Source organism: Erinaceus europaeus, chromosome 7, assembly GCF_950295315.1.
Source record: "Erinaceus europaeus chromosome 7, mEriEur2.1, whole genome shotgun sequence".
In the NCBI taxonomy this organism is placed as follows: Eukaryota; Metazoa; Chordata; class Mammalia; order Eulipotyphla; family Erinaceidae; genus Erinaceus; species Erinaceus europaeus.
In genome coordinates this window covers 19367374-19385050 of record NC_080168.1, presented here as the reverse complement: position 1 = coordinate 19385050, position 17677 = coordinate 19367374, and the positions used below count along the sequence as shown (strand labels likewise).

Here is a 17677-nt window from a genome sequence, read left to right as displayed (position 1 = left end):
CCGCCTGACTCCCCTTATTATTGATTCTTTTTGCAGGCGATTGATGGATAGTTAGAACAACTTCCTAAAAAGCCCACATCGTATAGCTAGAATTTAAATCAGGTGTTTTGACTAAAGCCCATGTGCTCACTCTTCTATTATCTTGCCTCCCCATCTCTGCCTCTTTTCCAAGCGCATGCACCAGTTACTCAGACGCATATGCTACTCTCTTGTTTCAAGGAGTTTTCACCATTATTTTCTTTGTTCTTTTTTATTTGTTTTCCCTTTTGTTACCCTTTGTTTTTTTATTGTTGTTGTTATTGATATCGTCGTTGTTGGAAAGGACAGAGAGAAATGGAGAGAGGAGGGGAAGACAGAGGGGGAGAGAAAGACAGACACCTGCAGACCTACTTCACGGCTAGTGAAGCGATTCCCCTGCAGGTGAGGAGCCGAGGGCTCGAACGGGAACCTTATGCCGGTCCTTGAGCTTGGCGCCACCTGCACTTAACCCGCTGTGCTATCGCCGGACTGCCCCACCATTATTTTCTAAGACATACTGTCTTTCAGCCTTTCTTAACTGGCTCTCTAGCCGGGGACACTTATCCAGGGCAGCAGGCTAACAGAAGGGCAATGCTTTTCATCTCCTTTCGGTCAGGTACAAGTGGCCACGTAAAGTTTGTCTCTCTGTACCCTTTATCTTTTAAATGTTTTCTCTCCCTCTTTCTTTCTTTCTCTCTTTCTTTCTTTCTTTCTTTCTTTCCTTCTTTCTTTCTTTCTCCCTTTCTTCCTTTCTTCCTTCCTTTCTTTTTTTTACCAGAGCACTGCTCAGCTCTGATTTAAAGTGATGTGAGGGATTGAACCTGGGACTTTGGAGCCTCAGGCATAAAAGTCTCTGCATAGCCATTATGCTATCTAGCCCTGCCCCTTGAATGTTTTCTTTGATAAACAAAGCATACCTCGGAGTTGGGAATAGGCGACACATGTCCATTCCCCACGACCATTCCCAACACATGTGCACTTCATCATGTGGCCCATATCATGCTGCTTATCCCACTGATCTCCAATGCGATACATGACCCCGTCAGTTGTGCAGACTTCCTCATGAGCTGTCGAGAAATGGGATGAGACATGCACATTGGAGAGATGATCCGGTCGAAAAGCTATGCAGTATTATTGAAGTTTGGTTATTATAAGAACCCTGGTTTGAGAAAGTATTCTCTATGCCTCAAAGAAATCTCAGCAGTGCTGTCGGGAGCGGTGAGTTTTAAACTCTAGAGGAAGAAAATATTTCAAAGACATGACATATTATAGGGAATGATTACAGGAAAGACTAAGGAGTGTTAAACCATGGTAACATGTGTATGTCTACAGAAAGGATCTGCACCGTGCTAGAAGATGTCCTTTGACTACTACTCCCTAACTTTTTATTGTTGTAATTTACTCTGACTAAAACAGAAAGCCTGTGTATGGGAATGGTATTGCATGCCAAAGTCTCTTCTTCCAAACCCAAGATTCTCTTTTGATAAAATGAGAGACGTGAATCTTAACTGTGGGTCATCTGTTTCCTACTCGTACTTGGCAATGCACAATAAATGCACAGGTTCTCTGTTCCACAAATGGAGTGTTAAATACAGTAAGTGAGGTCTTGAAACTTGAAAGTTAACTGTTACTGGATTGGTCTCCCTTTTTCCTTTCATTCAAACATACTTTTTTTTGGGGGGGGGGGAGTGAGGGGGAAATTCCTTGTGAAAAATAGAGTTTGGGTCATCTGGGTATTTCAAAACTGATGAGCTAATGTTGGTTAAACATGACTCCAAAATCATGTGTAAATATTGTAGGTCAATGACTAGAGCAGTCAGTTACATATTAAGTTTTGTGTCACTTAGTTGTGTGTTCTTTATAAAACACAGGCAAACCTGTGCAAAATTTTATACCCTGAGTTAAGAAAAGTATTTTCTCATATACATGTGGACACGAAATCATCTCAATAGTACATAAAATTATATAGTACAAAATTATAATTTGTATATGTATGTACATATCACAGAGTTTCCAAAACTCGGTCTGAATAGGTGGAATAGGAACTTGACACCATACTTATCTTACTCCATAAATAGTTGTTTACAGGGGCTTCATCTTACCAGCCATGGGGCAGAATCCAAACTTCTGGTCAGCATCATAGTTCCAGGTGGTTCCACACCATTTCATGTTGTCTCTCCTGCCCTCAGACGTACAGTCAGTGTAGTTGTGGTTGTTATATAAGAAAGGGAAGTGGCACAAGGCACCATTGGAATTTCCACCACGGGTTTGAACCAGAGCTGAGAACAAATACACAAATAAAAAGAAAACAATTATGACTGAATTTTCCAATGGACAGAGAGGGCTGACTATAGGAAGCCTGGCTTCTACCTGTGATTCATAGAGTCTGTCTCATAATAGAAGACACCAGAAAATATAGTTTCTAAGCTTCCTTAGTGCATTCACCTTCACCTTCAAGATAGACTCAAAGCCACTTTTTACTCTCATTTTCCTAATAATAATAATAATGATAATTTTAAGTAAAACAGTTTCAAGCAGGAGAGAAGCAAAGGATTCAACACCCACCTTGTATATTCCCCCAGCCCTGTGAGATACACTGGACTGATTTTAATATAAAAGTATCTTTACTGGGATGGGAAGTTAGCAGAATGGCTTTGCAAAAACAAAATAACAGCAAAAATCTTTTAATTCCTGTGTCACTAAAGGTCCCAGGTTCAATCCCCAGCATAAGTCAGAGCTGAGCAGTGTTTCAGTAAAAACAAACAAACAAACAAAACACAGACAAACAATATCTTTATGACACCACTGTCTTAACTTATTGGAAATAAATGATAAAGGAATGGAAAGGCTTTTCTTTTATTGCCATCTCCCAAGCGTACTGGTGGAACATGAGAGGACCTTCAACTGCTAAGTTAATGCTGTGTCTCTTGGGTCCAGACAAAATAAAAGGAATATTTCTTGTACAACATTAACTGACAAAGAGCACTAGGGCATAAGAAGCAGGCTTTCCTCACTGTTCCCAATACTCACCAGTATGGTCAGTACAGAAAGAATACTTCTGGTCTTGCTCATAGTTGGAAGTTGTGCTGCACCAGAGACGTCCATCCTGCCGCCCTTCTGTTGTACAGGAATAGAAAGTCCTGCCATTATAGGTGAATGGCAGGACACAGGGCTCCCCATTGGAATTTCCACCATATGTTTGGGTTGTAGCTACAAGCATATAATCAACAGAGTCTCAGTAACTGAACTTGCATTTATCTCCTAACAGTTTCTGCTAATTTTGAAGTTAAATCAGTGATTGAGTTTATGCTTTTAAAGCGAAAAGTTGTTAAGTCTAGCTAGTGCCAGTCAAGGGCATTACACTCAGAGAGCCATGCCTTCTTTTTGTGGCTAGATCAACATCTGAGTTCTTCTGCTGACATCCTTTGTTACAACTCTGCTAACATGCCTCACTTTCCCTCTTAGTAAGGCTACAATAAAGTGGAAGTGAATCAGAAGATGTTGGAGGGATATATAGATGCCTTTGTAAGTGATGCCAGGATTAACCTATGAGGTTGCTCTAAGGGAAAAATCAAGTATGTCAATCACTACTGATGGTCACTACTACTGTTAAGGCCCAGAAGACATTCACTGGGCTATTGAAAGACGTTTACATCACAAAGCTCCTGAAATTGGAGATTTAAAGTATAAAATAGGGATGGTTAGCTATTCAGAAAACTGCCCTCTTGTAGTAATATTTTAGGTAAATAATGATAATCCACAGCAGTTTAAGCCTCACCACAGGAAGGGAAATATACTGATTTAAAAAAGAAAAAAGATTGAAAGAAAAATCTATCAAAATGTCAATCCCAGTTGTTATTACTGGGTGGTAGGATAAAACGCATTTCTTGTTTTACATTTATTTTTGTAAATGAATGCATTGCCTTTCAAAAACTAAATAATAACTAAAGATACCAGTAATTATTTTGAAAGAGAATGCAGACCTGTCTCTTGGCAGCTCACTCCATTGCCCAGACAAGTGCAGAGCATCTGATTATTTCCTTGTGTCTTCAGCCACTGCATCCCCACAGAGTAAACCACACCACTGTCTGTGACACAGTGGCCATGTGGAACTGGCTGAGGTTGAGGCTGGGGCTGGTAAATAGCTGTCCGGACATCTGTGATGGTACCAGTTCCTAAGGGCATGAGATTGAAAAGTCACAAAACTGGGCTAAGAAAAAACAATCAATCAATCAAACAAACAAACAAACATGCAGAATAACTACTTTCTGGAATTGAGATCTTTGGGGTTCCATCTATGTCTCCCTTAAATCTATGTTGTTACCACTCTAGAACTGGGGAGAAGTATTTCTTTCCTTCTGTAATAGTTTTTGCATTTAGCCTAGGAAGTAATTCACATGAATCTACCAAAATGGTCTCCATCTCCTAACTTGTCTGAGACTAGTAGAATTATATTTCTAAATTGCAGTTACTATTCTTTCAATCAACCAAGTGGATACCTTCAACAACTCCTTACTCAATGCAGGAAGCATAGTCCATACCTTCCTAACTTAACATACCTAGCTTCTTGCTCTACACCTTGCCTTACTGAGCTATACCTACTGTCCTGTCCTGTACCTTCATGCTCTTGCCACATATCTCTCTTCACTGTGAATGATCTTTTTCGCTTCTCTTACCAACAGACATATAATCACTGTGTCTGAACATTTCTGATCCTGACACTGTTTTGAAAAGTTCCTGGTACAGAAATGGCACATATCTTGGTTGCCAAGTTTCTATAGACTCTTATAAGACACACTACAACACGAAGATCTTTTTCTTAAATCAGAAATAAAGCTTATTCAGAGATTGAATCATTCATCCTCATTTCTAGGCTTCTTCTGAATTTCACAGATAGAGAATGTCAACACAAGAAGAAAATGATTTTGCATTTTCATGGAAGGCAGCAAAGTTGACTACAGCATGGGAACCACACATAAAGGATTGCTTCCACAGTAAAACAGCTGAATTGACTGTCAGAATGAGGGGCTGGATTCCACTCCAAAAAAGAATAAATGCACTGAGGAACCAGTCATAGCTGACTCATCACAATTCTTTCTCATTTTTATTAAAATCTGCTTTAGATACTCAAAATTCATATGCATGTGTGTTATTTATGAACCTATAGAAAGAGATGCATACTTATATATCTCTTATCATTTATATAATTATGCAGGTTTTATGGTGTCAGCATTTTTTAAATCATCAGTTTAATCTATGGAGGTCAATATGTTTTTCTCCCTAAGATCCACTGTCATCTCAATTTAGGACTGGCTGGAGCCAGGCAGAGGTGCACCTAGTAGAGCGCACATGCTACCATGCACAGGAAGCTGCGTTCAAACCTCGGCCCCCACCTGTAAGGGTGAAGCTTCATGAATGATTAACCAGTGTTGTAGGTGTCTCTCTCCATCGATAACGCCTCCTCCCTCCTTGATGTCTCTCTGTCTCTATCAAATTATTAAATAAATAATCTATACATGGACTTGCTTTATAAGCTGAAACAATGTGAATCATTCTCTAATGGAAAGTCAAGGCGGTGGGGTACAAAAAAAAAAGAAGAAAGAAGCAAAGAAAGAAAGACAGAAAGGAAAGAAGAAAGGGGAAGAATGAAAGAAAGTCAAAGGAAAGATGTATTTGCAGGAAGAGCAGACATGCTGTCCTATTTCCGGCTCCAGTCTGTGCCTCACCGGTAGAGGTGGTCTGCAGAGACGCATGCCTTTCACACTTCCACTCCCCTCTGCCATTGCCTGTGCAGATGCACTGGAGCAGGTGTCCCCGGTTATCCTTCTTGCTCCAGGTATCTCCAATTCTATATGATGTCTTTGTGTCCTGATCATTGCACCTGTCTGTAGCAGAAGGGGAAAGTTGAAATATGTGAACCAGGTCAAGCTTAGCAAATGCTCAGTTCAACCCTGAAAAATAGAAATATAGTGGTGTAAAGTTCCGCAAGCTATTTTGGTCATATGTTCATAGTCAGCTTGGTGTCATAGGTGTCGAATTTCTGAAAGATGGGACGGCATTGGTTAGACTGGAAAGAGAGCTGTATGGTGTCATAGGTGTCGAATTTCTGAAAGATGGGACGGCATTGGTTAGACTGGAAAGAGAGCTGTATGGTGTCATAGGTGTCGAATTTCTGAAAGATGGGACGGCATTGGTTAGACTGGAAAGAGAGCTGTATGGTGTCATAGGTGTCGAATTTCTGAAAGATGGGACGGCATTGGTTAGACTGGAAAGAGAGCTGTATGGTGTCATAGGTGTCGAATTTCTGAAAGATGGGACGGCATTGGTTAGACTGGAAAGAGAGCTGTATGGTTTAGTCCAGGTCCCCTTCTCTGCCCAACATTTCATCATTCTTCATTAATTTTCTAAAAATGTTTCTCAACTGTTCAGACTAAATTCATTCTCTGGTTTTCTATTCTTCCTTCCTCTTTCCTTTTTCTCAAGCTCTCTCTTAGACTTCCGTCCATATAGTACTATATATGACCTTTTTTTTTTTTTCCCCTATGGAGAACTTTTTAGAGAAAACTAAATAGTAGGTAGGCATGTAGGTCTCAAGAAGTATCTTCCAAATGCCCTAAGAATCCATAAAAAGATAGAAGCACTTCTTTCTACACTTATTCTATTAAAACAATTCAGGGGCCAGGGAGATAGCTTAGTGGTTATACATAAATACTTAGTGGTTACTCAAAAAGACTTTGATGCTTGAGGCTGAGGCCCCAAGTTCACTCCTGGGCACCACCACCAAAAGCTGGAGTTGTATAGTGCTCTGGCTTAATAATATTCATATGACTGTGAACTTCTTTGACCAAAATGTTGTCATCTCTCCTAACCAAACTCCTCCCTCACCCTCATTCCCTTATTCAAAATCACAAACACAAAACTCTTCCTTGAATTGTTCACTGTTGACCTTTAAATGAGAAAGTGGGATTATACATGTGAAATGATTGCTTGTAGCTAAATTACTGTTAATCTTTGCAGGCAGTGGTATGACACATTGATCACTTTGATAATTCAGCATTGTTTATATGCTGCAATATAGGGTATAGAGTTAGTTTGTGAGAAAAAAAGAGTAATTTGATATAAACTCACACAGTACACACCACATTTACTTAACACCAAAGCAGAAGTCTGAAATAAGATCTCATTGCTAACTACACCCTTTATTTCTTTGCTTCAAATTCTCAGATAAAAATATTTTCTTCTCTGAGCCGCTGTAGTATCTTTTCAATACTTGTACTAAATAAAGCCTTTAATATTGTATTTTGTAGATAATGAATATGTATAAGTGTTTCTCATCCCTCTGGCCTACTTATTAAATCCTCTTTGAAGTCTGGACTAATGTCCAACTCATTTTTACATCCCTATACTATCTTGTACAAAGCAGGGATACAGAAAATCTTATGGAATAGTTTTTCCTTGAGAAAAATTTCCCATCTTATCATTGGAAGAATTTTAAATAATAGATAGAAGAGTTTTAACTAGACAGCTAACTTGTCTTAATCTAAAGAACTGCCACCAATGACCTGGAAGTCTGCTGATCATAATAAAACTCCAAATGCCAAAAATCTAATGAGGTCAAGAAATTTTTAAAAAGAGTTAAAGTAGCTAATGAACAAATAAGTTGCTTGGAGATTTGATCAGAACATGTCATCATGTCCCATGAGAAAGTTATTTTTTTGCTAGCAGATAATTCAAACTTGGGTTAGCACTTTAACATCACTAAACATTTTAAGTGGGATATATAAGATTACTTTAATAGTTAGTTGACTTTAAATTTATTTATCTTTCCAATAAGTGATGACTGTTTGCTTCAATAAACTCCATGTTTGCTATCTTTTTGAAATTTCAAAGATGGGGTTCTAAAACCCTAGGGCAATGTTTTACTTCTAGACAATCTTAAATGGAGTAAAAATGGCAGAGACCAATTCTCACAGCACTAGTAAGTCTATTGAGAAGATTTAAATAAGAGATCTTATCTTCACTGCCAGAGTAGAAAATAATTTTTGAAAGTTAGTTTTTTGTTTGTTTTTTTTTTTACCAGAGCACTGTTCAACTCTGGCTTATGGTGGTATAGGGAATTGAATTTGGGACATTGGAGCCTCAGGTATGAGTCTCTTTGCATAACCATTATGCTATCTGGCCCCACCCAGTCATTTTTTTAAGGAGAGGATTAAGGAAATTTTCTTGAGATTTAAGTTACTAAATCCCATTGTTGCACTGAGTGTGTTTTAAGTGATATCACTTCACATTTCTTTCTAGAAATGCAGAAAACACCACCTGGCCTCATCTTTAATATTAAGATCTGAAACATACTTCTAGAGGTACAGGTGATACGGCCATTGCCTTCTCCCAGACAAGTACAATCCACCATCATCCATCCTTGGTAGGGCTTTTCCCACGTTTCTCCAACAACGTAGGAAGTCCCAGCAGCATGATCAAAGCATTTCTCAGCTGTAAGAAAATTTGGGGGCGGGGAAACAGAAAAAAAAGGAGATCATTTTGAATTGTGCAGTTTCCCTGTAATTTAAAGCACATTGTGTAAGCAAAAATCCAGCCACATTTTCTTAAATGGTACACTGTTCTAAAAGAAAGACACACCCTGTAACTAAGCACACAGTTAAGTAACCAAAGCAAAAGAAAGCTCAAACCAAGTTGGCAGGCAGAAATTCTGTTCTCCTAATAAGTACATGGACTATATAGTTTCAACTAGTACCATTTTACATACCACTATCTTAAGTGAAAAGAATCTATGAATGTATCCAGTCTGTGGGAGACTAAATGTGCCAAGTTCCAATCTTAATTATGAATGACCAGTTATGAATGTATAGACAAACTATTTGAGATTTGAATTTCTATAAAAACAGAGATAACCAAAAAGCCCTTGAATTAAACAGCAATGAATAAAGGGGTATATAGCTAGAAACTTTTAGATTTGTACCTGTGGAGTTCAACAGAGGGATGAGACCATCCACAGTTTTTACTTTGAAAAAGGAACTAGTCAAGGTGTGACAAGAGCATATATCATTTATGTCTCAGTACAGTCTAATCTAATAAAGAAATGTGTCAAGATTGTTTTTTCCCTTTAAATGATTTATATATTGACCAAGAAGGAATCTGAAGTCAAATATTAGACAAAAGAAATGACATCTTCCTAAAATCTTCAACTGTACCTGTGTTGTGAAGTAAAATTACCATTTCTACATATAGCAGGTTTTTGTTGGTTTGATTTTTTAATCTGATTCCTTCAAGAAGACTGTGGATTATATAAAATTTCAGGGTGCCAGGTAGGGGCGCACCTAGTTAAGTATATATGTTACAATGTGCAATGACCCAGGATCAAGCCCCAGGTCCTCACCTACAGGGGAAAAGTTTCAGAGTAGAGCAGTGAAGAAATGCTCCAGGCAGATCTCCATCTTGGTGTCTCTCTCTCTCTCTCTCTCTCTCTCTCTCTCTCTCTCCTCTATCTCTATCTTCATTTCATCTCAATTTGTTTCTGTTTGTATCTAATAAATAATAAGTGAAAAGAAATTTCAGTAGTTTTTCACTCTTGGTCTCATCCAACCCCAACACTGTGGCTCCCTCCTGCCCCCCAAAGTCACACACCTATGGGCTTGCAGGTCCACTCTCCTTTTCCATTCCCAAGACAGACACACTCCAACATGTAACCACCAGTTTCATGCGGTCTCCTCCAAGTATCTCCAATCTTATAGGATTGACCCCCTTCATGGCAGCGATCTGTTCATGAAAATAAGCAAACGTTAGAGAAAACAGGCCAGAGAATATTGACAGAAAGAGTCTCAGGTTGCACCCAAGACACATTACTTAGATTACCAAAGTCATGACACCCAGAACAGCTTTAGTCCATTCAATCACTCAATGAAATATCTTGCTTAAGCACAGTAGGAAACTAGAGATAACTGAATAACAAACTAAGAAAAATATCATAAATCCTGGTTCCCCAGAGAGATCACAGAAAATTGGGTCCTAAAGCAGAAAAGAAAAACTGGTAGGCAAGGTTTCTACACATACAGGGCAGATTGAACCTAAGACCAAGACAATGAAAAGACCACATTGGGCAAGGCATTTTAGCTTCCCAGAATATCACATTTTACTTCAGGACAGAAATGTCATTTCCTGAAGGAAGCAAATAGATACGTACATAACAGTGTGGAAATCTGGGTACTTTCCTAGGTTGTTAAGCAAAATAATATATCCAAGGCTGAACTTTCCACTAGATAGTAATCAATATGGACCACTGACCCTTGAAATACATTAATGAACTTGGATAACTGTCATTTCTTCAACTCCACTATCACTTTATTGAGGAAATGTTGATTTACAGGATTTTTGCTGTCACAAGGGTACATTTCTACATTTCCCCAAAGAAATCTGGATAACTCTTAACCATCATGTGTGAGGAAAGTTGATTGGCCCTATTCATAGGAATCAAATTAATTTTGGGGACAGAGGACTTTAAAGTGATATATTTGGGGGGTCGGGTGGTAGTGCAGCGGGTTAAGCACGTGGCGCAAAGCGCAAGGATCCCGGTTTGAGCCCCCAGCTCCCCACCTGCAGAGGAGTCGCTTCACAGGCAGTGAAGCAGGTCTGCAGGTGTCTATCTTTCTTCCCCTTCTCTCTGTCCTATCCAATAACGAATGACATCAACAACAACAATAATAACCACAACAAGGCTACAACAACAAGGGCAACAAAAGAGGGAAAAAAAATTGGCCTCCAGGAGCAGTGGATTCATGGTGCAGGCACTGAGCCCCAGCAATAACCCTGGAGGCAAAAAAAAAAAAGTCATATATTTCAAAGAAGAATTGGAAAAAAAAAAGTAAATTCTATGTTAATAGAATCTTGGTGACCCAGTGATTCATACTGAGAAAATGCCTTAGCTAAGCTAGAATTGATGAGTCAGTCCAGTCCCCAAAGAACCTTGAAAACATCATTGGGCCAATTGTTTCCCCTTATTCATATAATAGAGAGCTCTGCTTCCTAGGTCTTCACAACTGGTCACAGGACAATTAGACTGTTTCTGTGAGACGAAAATGATTTTGTTTCTTAAATAAAGAATATTGACAGTATTTATTTAAGCTTCTTATTAAATTCTTTAGCTAATATCCACAGTTTTTAATTGGAGAATTAATGGGTTAACATGTAAAATTTCTCAGTTTTTTGCAAACCACTCTTACCCCCAGCCTAGGTCCTCGTCCACCATCATGCACCAGGACCTGAAAGCCCACCCCTGTACAGCCCCAGAGTCCTTTACTTTGGTGCAATGCAATACACCAAACCCAATTCAAATTCTACTTTGTGTTTCATTTTTATATTCTTATTTCTCAACTTCTGTCCATGAGTGAGGTCATCCCATACTCACCCTTCTGAAGATATTTCTTTCAAGCAAGAAGAGCAAACTTTTGAAGCTAATTCACTCTTTGCGACCACCTTCCTAATCAATGTAGAGAATCACATGACTAGTCTTACTTGAAGGTGCCCAGTAATGTAAGATGGGCAGTCCCTTCCTCTAAGCATGTCTTAATATACCCCACATAGGCAGGCACGCTGCTAAATCCATACAGATTAAACACTGATTCCACCAGCGCTCAGAACCATCTATTATAAATTCTGGAACCAGTTAGGTCGTTTCCCCTGGGGTTAAGATAATCCAGTCATAGATAAGAAAAAAATGACAGCAATACAGAAGCTCATGTTCATGATATGCCAGCATCCTCTCTTACTTGCAATGGTGCAACTTATTCTCCCTCGGCCAGCCCCAATGCAGGTACAGTCCCAGATCATGTGATCTTTAGGTCGTTCATAAGTGTCACCCACTCGGTAAGTGCTCCCAGTGTACTTGTCAAAGCAAGTCTCTTCAGCTGCAGGAAGAAGAAAAGTCTGTGAGAGCTTCACATATAACAAGCTTCTCTATTCAACTAAATCCATCCAAAGGACAACATTTTTCTGTCCTATAAGTAACACAGCACAAATGGAAGGTTTAAGCAATTAGAGGTAGAGCTGGGAAGATAGCATAATGATTATGCAAACTGGTTCACATGCCTGAGGCTCTGAGGTCCCAGGTTTAATCACTAGCACCACTATGCACCAGAGCTGAGCAGCGCTGTGGTAAGGGAAAAAAAAAAAAAAAAAAGGGTAGGGGCCGGGGACACATTTGTTCTTTTGTTTCAAAGATAAAAGTAGTATGGGTAAGGCAAATACAGCAGTTACTAAAATTTTTAAGAGAGGTAGGTGGTGGTGCACCTGGTTGAACACACATATTACAGCACGCAAGGACCAGGGTTCAAGCCCCTGGTCCTCACCTGTAGGGGGAAAGCTTTGTGAGTAGTGAAGCAGTGCTGCAGGTGTCTCACTGTCTCTCCCTCTCTATCACCCCCTTCCCTTTCAATCTCTGGCTGCCTCTAGCCAATAAATAAATAAAGGTTTAAAAAACCCTAAAATTTTTAAGAGAAATCATAATTCTATTTAAAAAATGGTATATGTATACTTACTACTAATGAAAAGCTTTACTAACCAGCACCACTTACCCATAGTTAAAGATACTATCAGTCATAGGACCGGGAGATAGCACTATGGTAGGTAGCATACAAGACTTGAATGTGTAGGGTCCCAGGCTCAATTTCCATTACCATATATATCAGGGCTACCACTTCCACCAGAACTACCATATATACCAGAGCTGAGTGATGTTCTGGTCATTCTTCCTCATGAAAATAAATCAATTTAAAAACTAAAGACAACTGCCAACCTTCAACACTTACGTTCAGGCTTACTCTCGCAGTTAAAACCTCGGCTCCCTCCATAGCAGGTACAGACCAAGGCATTGCCCAGGTAGGTGCGCTCCCACTGCTGGTTTATCTGGTAGTGTTTCCCATTATCATAACAGCCAACTGTAAAGAATCGAAGGGGGGAAAAGTTAATGCATTTCTCATCCCCCGCCTTTCCCAAAAGATGCCATCTTCTTGTACAACTAAATGTTGACTCTATACACCAAACAGAAAACTAGGTTGATTGGCAGGACTCCAGAAAAAATAAAATCAGTATTCCATAAAAATATAGGTATAGAGGTTAGCAATGTCTAAAGTTAACCACAATTTGTACATGTAGATATTCAGATACTTTAAAAAAAAAAACCCTTTTAACTTAGTTAGATGTTGTACAGTGACGTCATTTCCATCTGGCCAGGGGTCGACATCAAAGGGAGGAAACATTTTGAAGAGCAGATAAGCGGAACTAGGTTTTAAAAACATTCATGGAACTTCAGTGCTCTTTGGGGGTAATAAGTCTAGAAGAGTAAGTTTAAGAGGTTTCCCTTTGCCAAGGCAAAGAGAGAGGGTGTGTCTTTGAAAAACTGGAAGAATCCTGGATTTTTTTTCTTGGAGAATTATGGCCACTCACCCCATCTCTGTCCAAAGCCCGCTCTGTTTGAAAGCACTTAACCAATTATTTAAAAAGACAAGAAGCAGGCTGAGGGTTAACATAATATTAATAGTTATGCAAGACTAATGCCTGGGCTCTGAAGTCTGAGGTTCAATTCCCAGCATTCCCCTATAAGCCAGAGTTGAAACGTGCTCTAGTCTTTTGAGTTTCACTGTATTTTTCTCTCTCTATCTCTCACTCTTTAAGAAATGAATCAATAACATATTTAAAAAGAACAAGACAAGGAGCTTCAAGGCCACACCAATTCCAAGTGGGAAAGCCGTGCATCAGTTTTCTCTTTAAAGGCAAGTCTGGAAAAACTCAGAATGGATGATGAGGAGCGCACTTAAGCTGTCCCAGAACCTCTTCCCCCACCCCTCAGCGCCATGTGTTATCTTATCCGAGGCGCCCAGACCCCGGCGGCACAAGCCAAGTCCCTTTTGTGTCCACAGTCAGTTTCCGTCTAAGGCGTGCACACAGGCGCACGCAAAAACTTCTGCTGCAACTTTGGTTGACTCTGGTCCCATCCCCGCGACAGCCAGCCCCGGGTCGGTACTCACGCTTGCTTTGGGAGACAGCCACCGGGGTCTGGGGCTGCACGATTTGCTGGGCCTGCCTCTTGCTCTTGGAGACTCCGGTGGCAGGCACGGCGGAGCCCAGGCACAGGGCGGCCAGCAGCAGCAGCCCGGGGCCGGGAGCCCTGAGCATCTTGAGACGGCGGTGGAGGGGGCGCCCTCACCAGGAGGCAAGTTGCCACCAAGTTGGGTCCCCTTCGCAGCCTGCTGGAGTAAGCCCTTCCTGCGCCTCCTGGGGAGGGGTGGGGGGTTGGGGGTGACACCTCCAAGAAGGCCGGGGCTGGAGGATGGGGACAGGAGCTGGGCGAAGGGACTGACGGAAGGGAAAGGAGAGAAGTTGTGTCTGAAGGTTCCCTCTCTCTCGCTGGCGCCCGGTTCCCGGGGTTCCCCTGCAGCTGAGAGCCGGCGCTGGCGACCCAGTCCGGAGCGGGGGTTTATATGGGACAGTCCCCTCCGCCCCCCGCGAGGCCCCGGGCGCCGGAGAGGAGGGACCCGGCGCCCCTCCAGCCCCCGCCGCCGCCCGCGTGCCGATTGGCCGGGCTCCGGGTGACGTCAGGGGGGCTGTGGGTTCGCCGCGAACAAAAGAGATGCTGAGGGCTGGCCAGGACTGGGGCAAGAAACTTTTTTTTTTTCCAGTTTCCTTTGCGGTCGTCAAACTTTTAGTGAGGGGGGGTTGGGGGAGTTGCGGATGGGAAGCGGCTGGAAAGGGCTAGACTGGGAGGAAAGGGAAGGGCTGGAGTTGTGGGAAACCGAGGGGTAGCACGTCCTCCTTCAACCCCCTGTGCTTTCTTTTCTCTCTCTTTTTTTAAAAATCAAGTTGGGGGTGGGGTGTTAAGGACATTGCGTCACCTCTGGGGGGGAAAGTCTGCAGTGTATTTTAGGGGCAGGGAGAAAAAAAAAACCATGAAACAGCCACCACCTTGCAGCTGTAGGAATGGAACTTTGCAGCCCAGGGGCGGGGCATTTCTTGAGTCTAATGGGCTTTGACTTGGGGATTCGCATTCTTTGCCTTCCCAATCTGAAGCTCCAGACTTGTGCCTGGTTCTCAGGAAGTGCTTCAAAGGAGGTCTCGAAACTTTACATCAGGCTCAACCTGACGCTGTTGACTGGCTACGGAAGAAGGGCAAATGCTAGAAGAAGAAGGAAGTGATTAGTGGAGTGTGTGTGTGTGTGTGTGTGTGTGTGGTTTGTTGTTAATGAGCTTCTACTAAGTACCAGAAGTTCTGCCGGGCACTTGGTAGACCTGCAGGGAAATGCAAAGACATGTATACATATATTCTTTCATGGAAATGAGGTGCCTGTTTACTCTGAAAGTGAAATCTTCTATGCAAGTCCTGAAAACTGAAAAGTTACTGACTGTGAGGACAGAGAGACCTTCGTGGCGTTGCCCACGTTCACTGGTTACACACAAAGTTGGGCTTGACTTCTAAGCTGAGAATGGACCAAGCACAAGCACTTGCCCGCCTGCACTCTCCTCCTTGCTTCGGTTTGGCAAATTCTTCTTGTAGACATCAGTCTCGGCATAGAATTCCTCTCCCTTAGTCCCACTGCATGATCTATATATAAATATTTCAACTGTGATCTACACCCCCCCACACACACACACACCCGCCGCCAAGAGTGTGAGACGTTTCCATTTAAGATTTCCCCCTCAAAATTCAAAGGAGTCAGAAGGAAACTCGTTTAGTTTTAGCTAGAGCAGTTTAGCACACCGGTTGGTTTTCTGACAAACACAAATCAAACTTTTTTTAATGATCTGCAAGAGCAAGCGGGCGAGGCTACAACTTTCTTCTGTAACTTAAAGAAGTTACCCAAACCTTAAACTTTGCTTTCAAGTTTAGCAGGGGAGCCCCACTGCAGCCCCCCACTTGGAGAAGATATGAAAGCTGCTAGCAAAATGCATTTATTTCTGCAATTATTTGTTTTCTCCAAAAGTTCCACCTTCACTGACTGGATGGGGTAATTGGAATTCTACAGTCTGTAAAGTGCCCAACCCATCAAAGATACAAAAGCAGCATTTGTTTTTTTATTAATGCAAGGAATAATAATAATAAACAATAAAAAGCCACAGCAAATATCGCTTTCCTCCAAGTAGTATAAAATAACTTCTTGAGGAATCTGTAACCATCATCAATTTGACACAGTGCCATGAACTTCCCCAAATTTAGAGTTCCGTCTGGGTTAGATTTTTAACAAATTTCTCATCATCACTTGACAAAACAGTGTTCTCTTCTAATGTGAAAAGGCCCCTTGTAAAATCCGTGGTAAATTTCTGGGAAGCCATGTGTTCTTTCCAGAGGTGAGGATACCTGGAAGTCAGGATGTAAACAAGATAAACTTGAAGTTAAAAGCTTTCTTAAAATACATAAACTCCAGAGGGTACAAAGTAAGTGGTTACAAGTTTTTTTTTCTTGCCAACCAAAAACATAATCGTTTGATATATTTACCGGACTCAAAAATACACTAATAATATACATGAGAGATTGGGGAAAAAAACATGTTTTAGAAGTAACTTCTGTATTTCAATCCCATCACTATGTAATTTGTTCAAAGAAATGATCAACACTAAAGTCTTATAGGCACAAATAAAATAATATTTGATTTAATTTAATTTTACAGGAATGCTGGAGAGTTAAAATTATCTTACTTGAAAGCTTGATTTCCTTTCAACTTTGGGGTTGAAGTTATTCTTAGAATTAAGATAACAAAACTTTTTATAGTATTCTTAAAGTATTAATCTCTTGTAAATGCTATTATCTGTAGTTGAATTGCAAAGGCTACACTGGCTTTAACTCAGTCTGTTTGCCTAGTATCCAAGATCCCCTTGCATGCCCTTAAAAATCCTGAAAACTTAGGAAAAGTAGGTTCTTTACTACCTACTTCTCATATCCTTCTACCTGTAAGATGCACCCTCAGCTTTCTTTTACTTATCTTTACTTGGAGAGGGTAATGCGATGAGAGAGACAGAAAGTGAATTCACTGGTGTCTGGCACAGAATCTGGGGAAGAATTCTGTAATAACTGGGCAAGAGGATGCTTCATGGGTGGTGGAAATAAATCTTCTAAAACAAACTGTGGCAAGAAAGTTACTAAACACTAAAGTAACTAAAAAAATCATTGAGATGCTCACTGAAGAAGGGTGAATTTGAAGGTGTGTGAATCACAATTTTTTTTTAATTTTAAAAAAGATTTCACTTTACGAGAAAGAAAAGTACAAATATATAAAGAGTGACCAAAAGCACTGCTTAGCTCTAGCTTGTGGTGGTGCTGGGGATGAACCTGGGACCTGAGTCTCAGGCATCAAGTCTTTTTGCATTACTGTGCTGTGTCCTACAATAAAGTCATTTTTAAAAACTTGATTCAAAATACAGTATTTCTTTTCTGTCTCCTTTTTTCCCTCCCCCTCCCTCCTTTCTTTGTTTCTTTCTTTCCTTCTTATTTATTTATTTATTTATTTATTTAATTTTGCCTCCAGGTTCATTGTTGGGGCTCGGTGCCTGCACTACAAACCCACTGCTCCTGGAGGCCATTTTTTCCATTTGTTGCCCTTGCTGTAGTTATTATTATTATTATTATTATTATTATTATTATTATTATTATTGTCATTGC

At 40.7% G+C, this 17677-nt stretch overlaps 1 protein-coding gene across 1 annotated transcript; it reads right to left on the bottom strand.

Moving 5' to 3' along the window:
- Positions 1-876: 876 nt before the first annotated feature.
- FN1 (fibronectin 1) lies at positions 877-14575 on the bottom strand. The gene is made up of 10 exons (XM_060193949.1): positions 14055-14575; positions 12837-12965; positions 11799-11936; positions 9661-9792; positions 8371-8508; positions 5745-5903; positions 4002-4193; positions 3049-3228; positions 2121-2297; positions 877-1085 (listed from the first exon to the last, which is right to left on the bottom strand). The coding sequence occupies exons 1-10, from the start codon at positions 14200-14202 to the stop codon at positions 892-894; spliced, it is 1587 nt and encodes a 528-aa protein (XP_060049932.1). The 5' UTR covers positions 14203-14575; the 3' UTR covers positions 877-891.
- Between the last annotated feature and the right edge of the window lie 3102 nt (positions 14576-17677).

What these genes read in the sequence shown, in the direction of transcription:
- FN1 (XM_060193949.1), bottom strand. Translation starts at nt 14,202, where the DNA reads ATGCTCAGGGCTCCCGGCCCCGGGCTGCTGCTGCTGGCCGCCCTGTGC. An exon ending in AGTGAGCTGCCAAGAGACAG is followed by an intron (nt 3,229 to 4,001) that starts GTCTGCATTCTC and finishes ATATGCTTGTAG; the next exon opens with CTACAACCCAAACATATGGT. An exon ending in TGGATTCTGCCCCATGGCTG is followed by an intron (nt 1,086 to 2,120) that starts GTAAGATGAAGC and finishes ATTTCTCGACAG; the next exon opens with CTCATGAGGAAGTCTGCACA.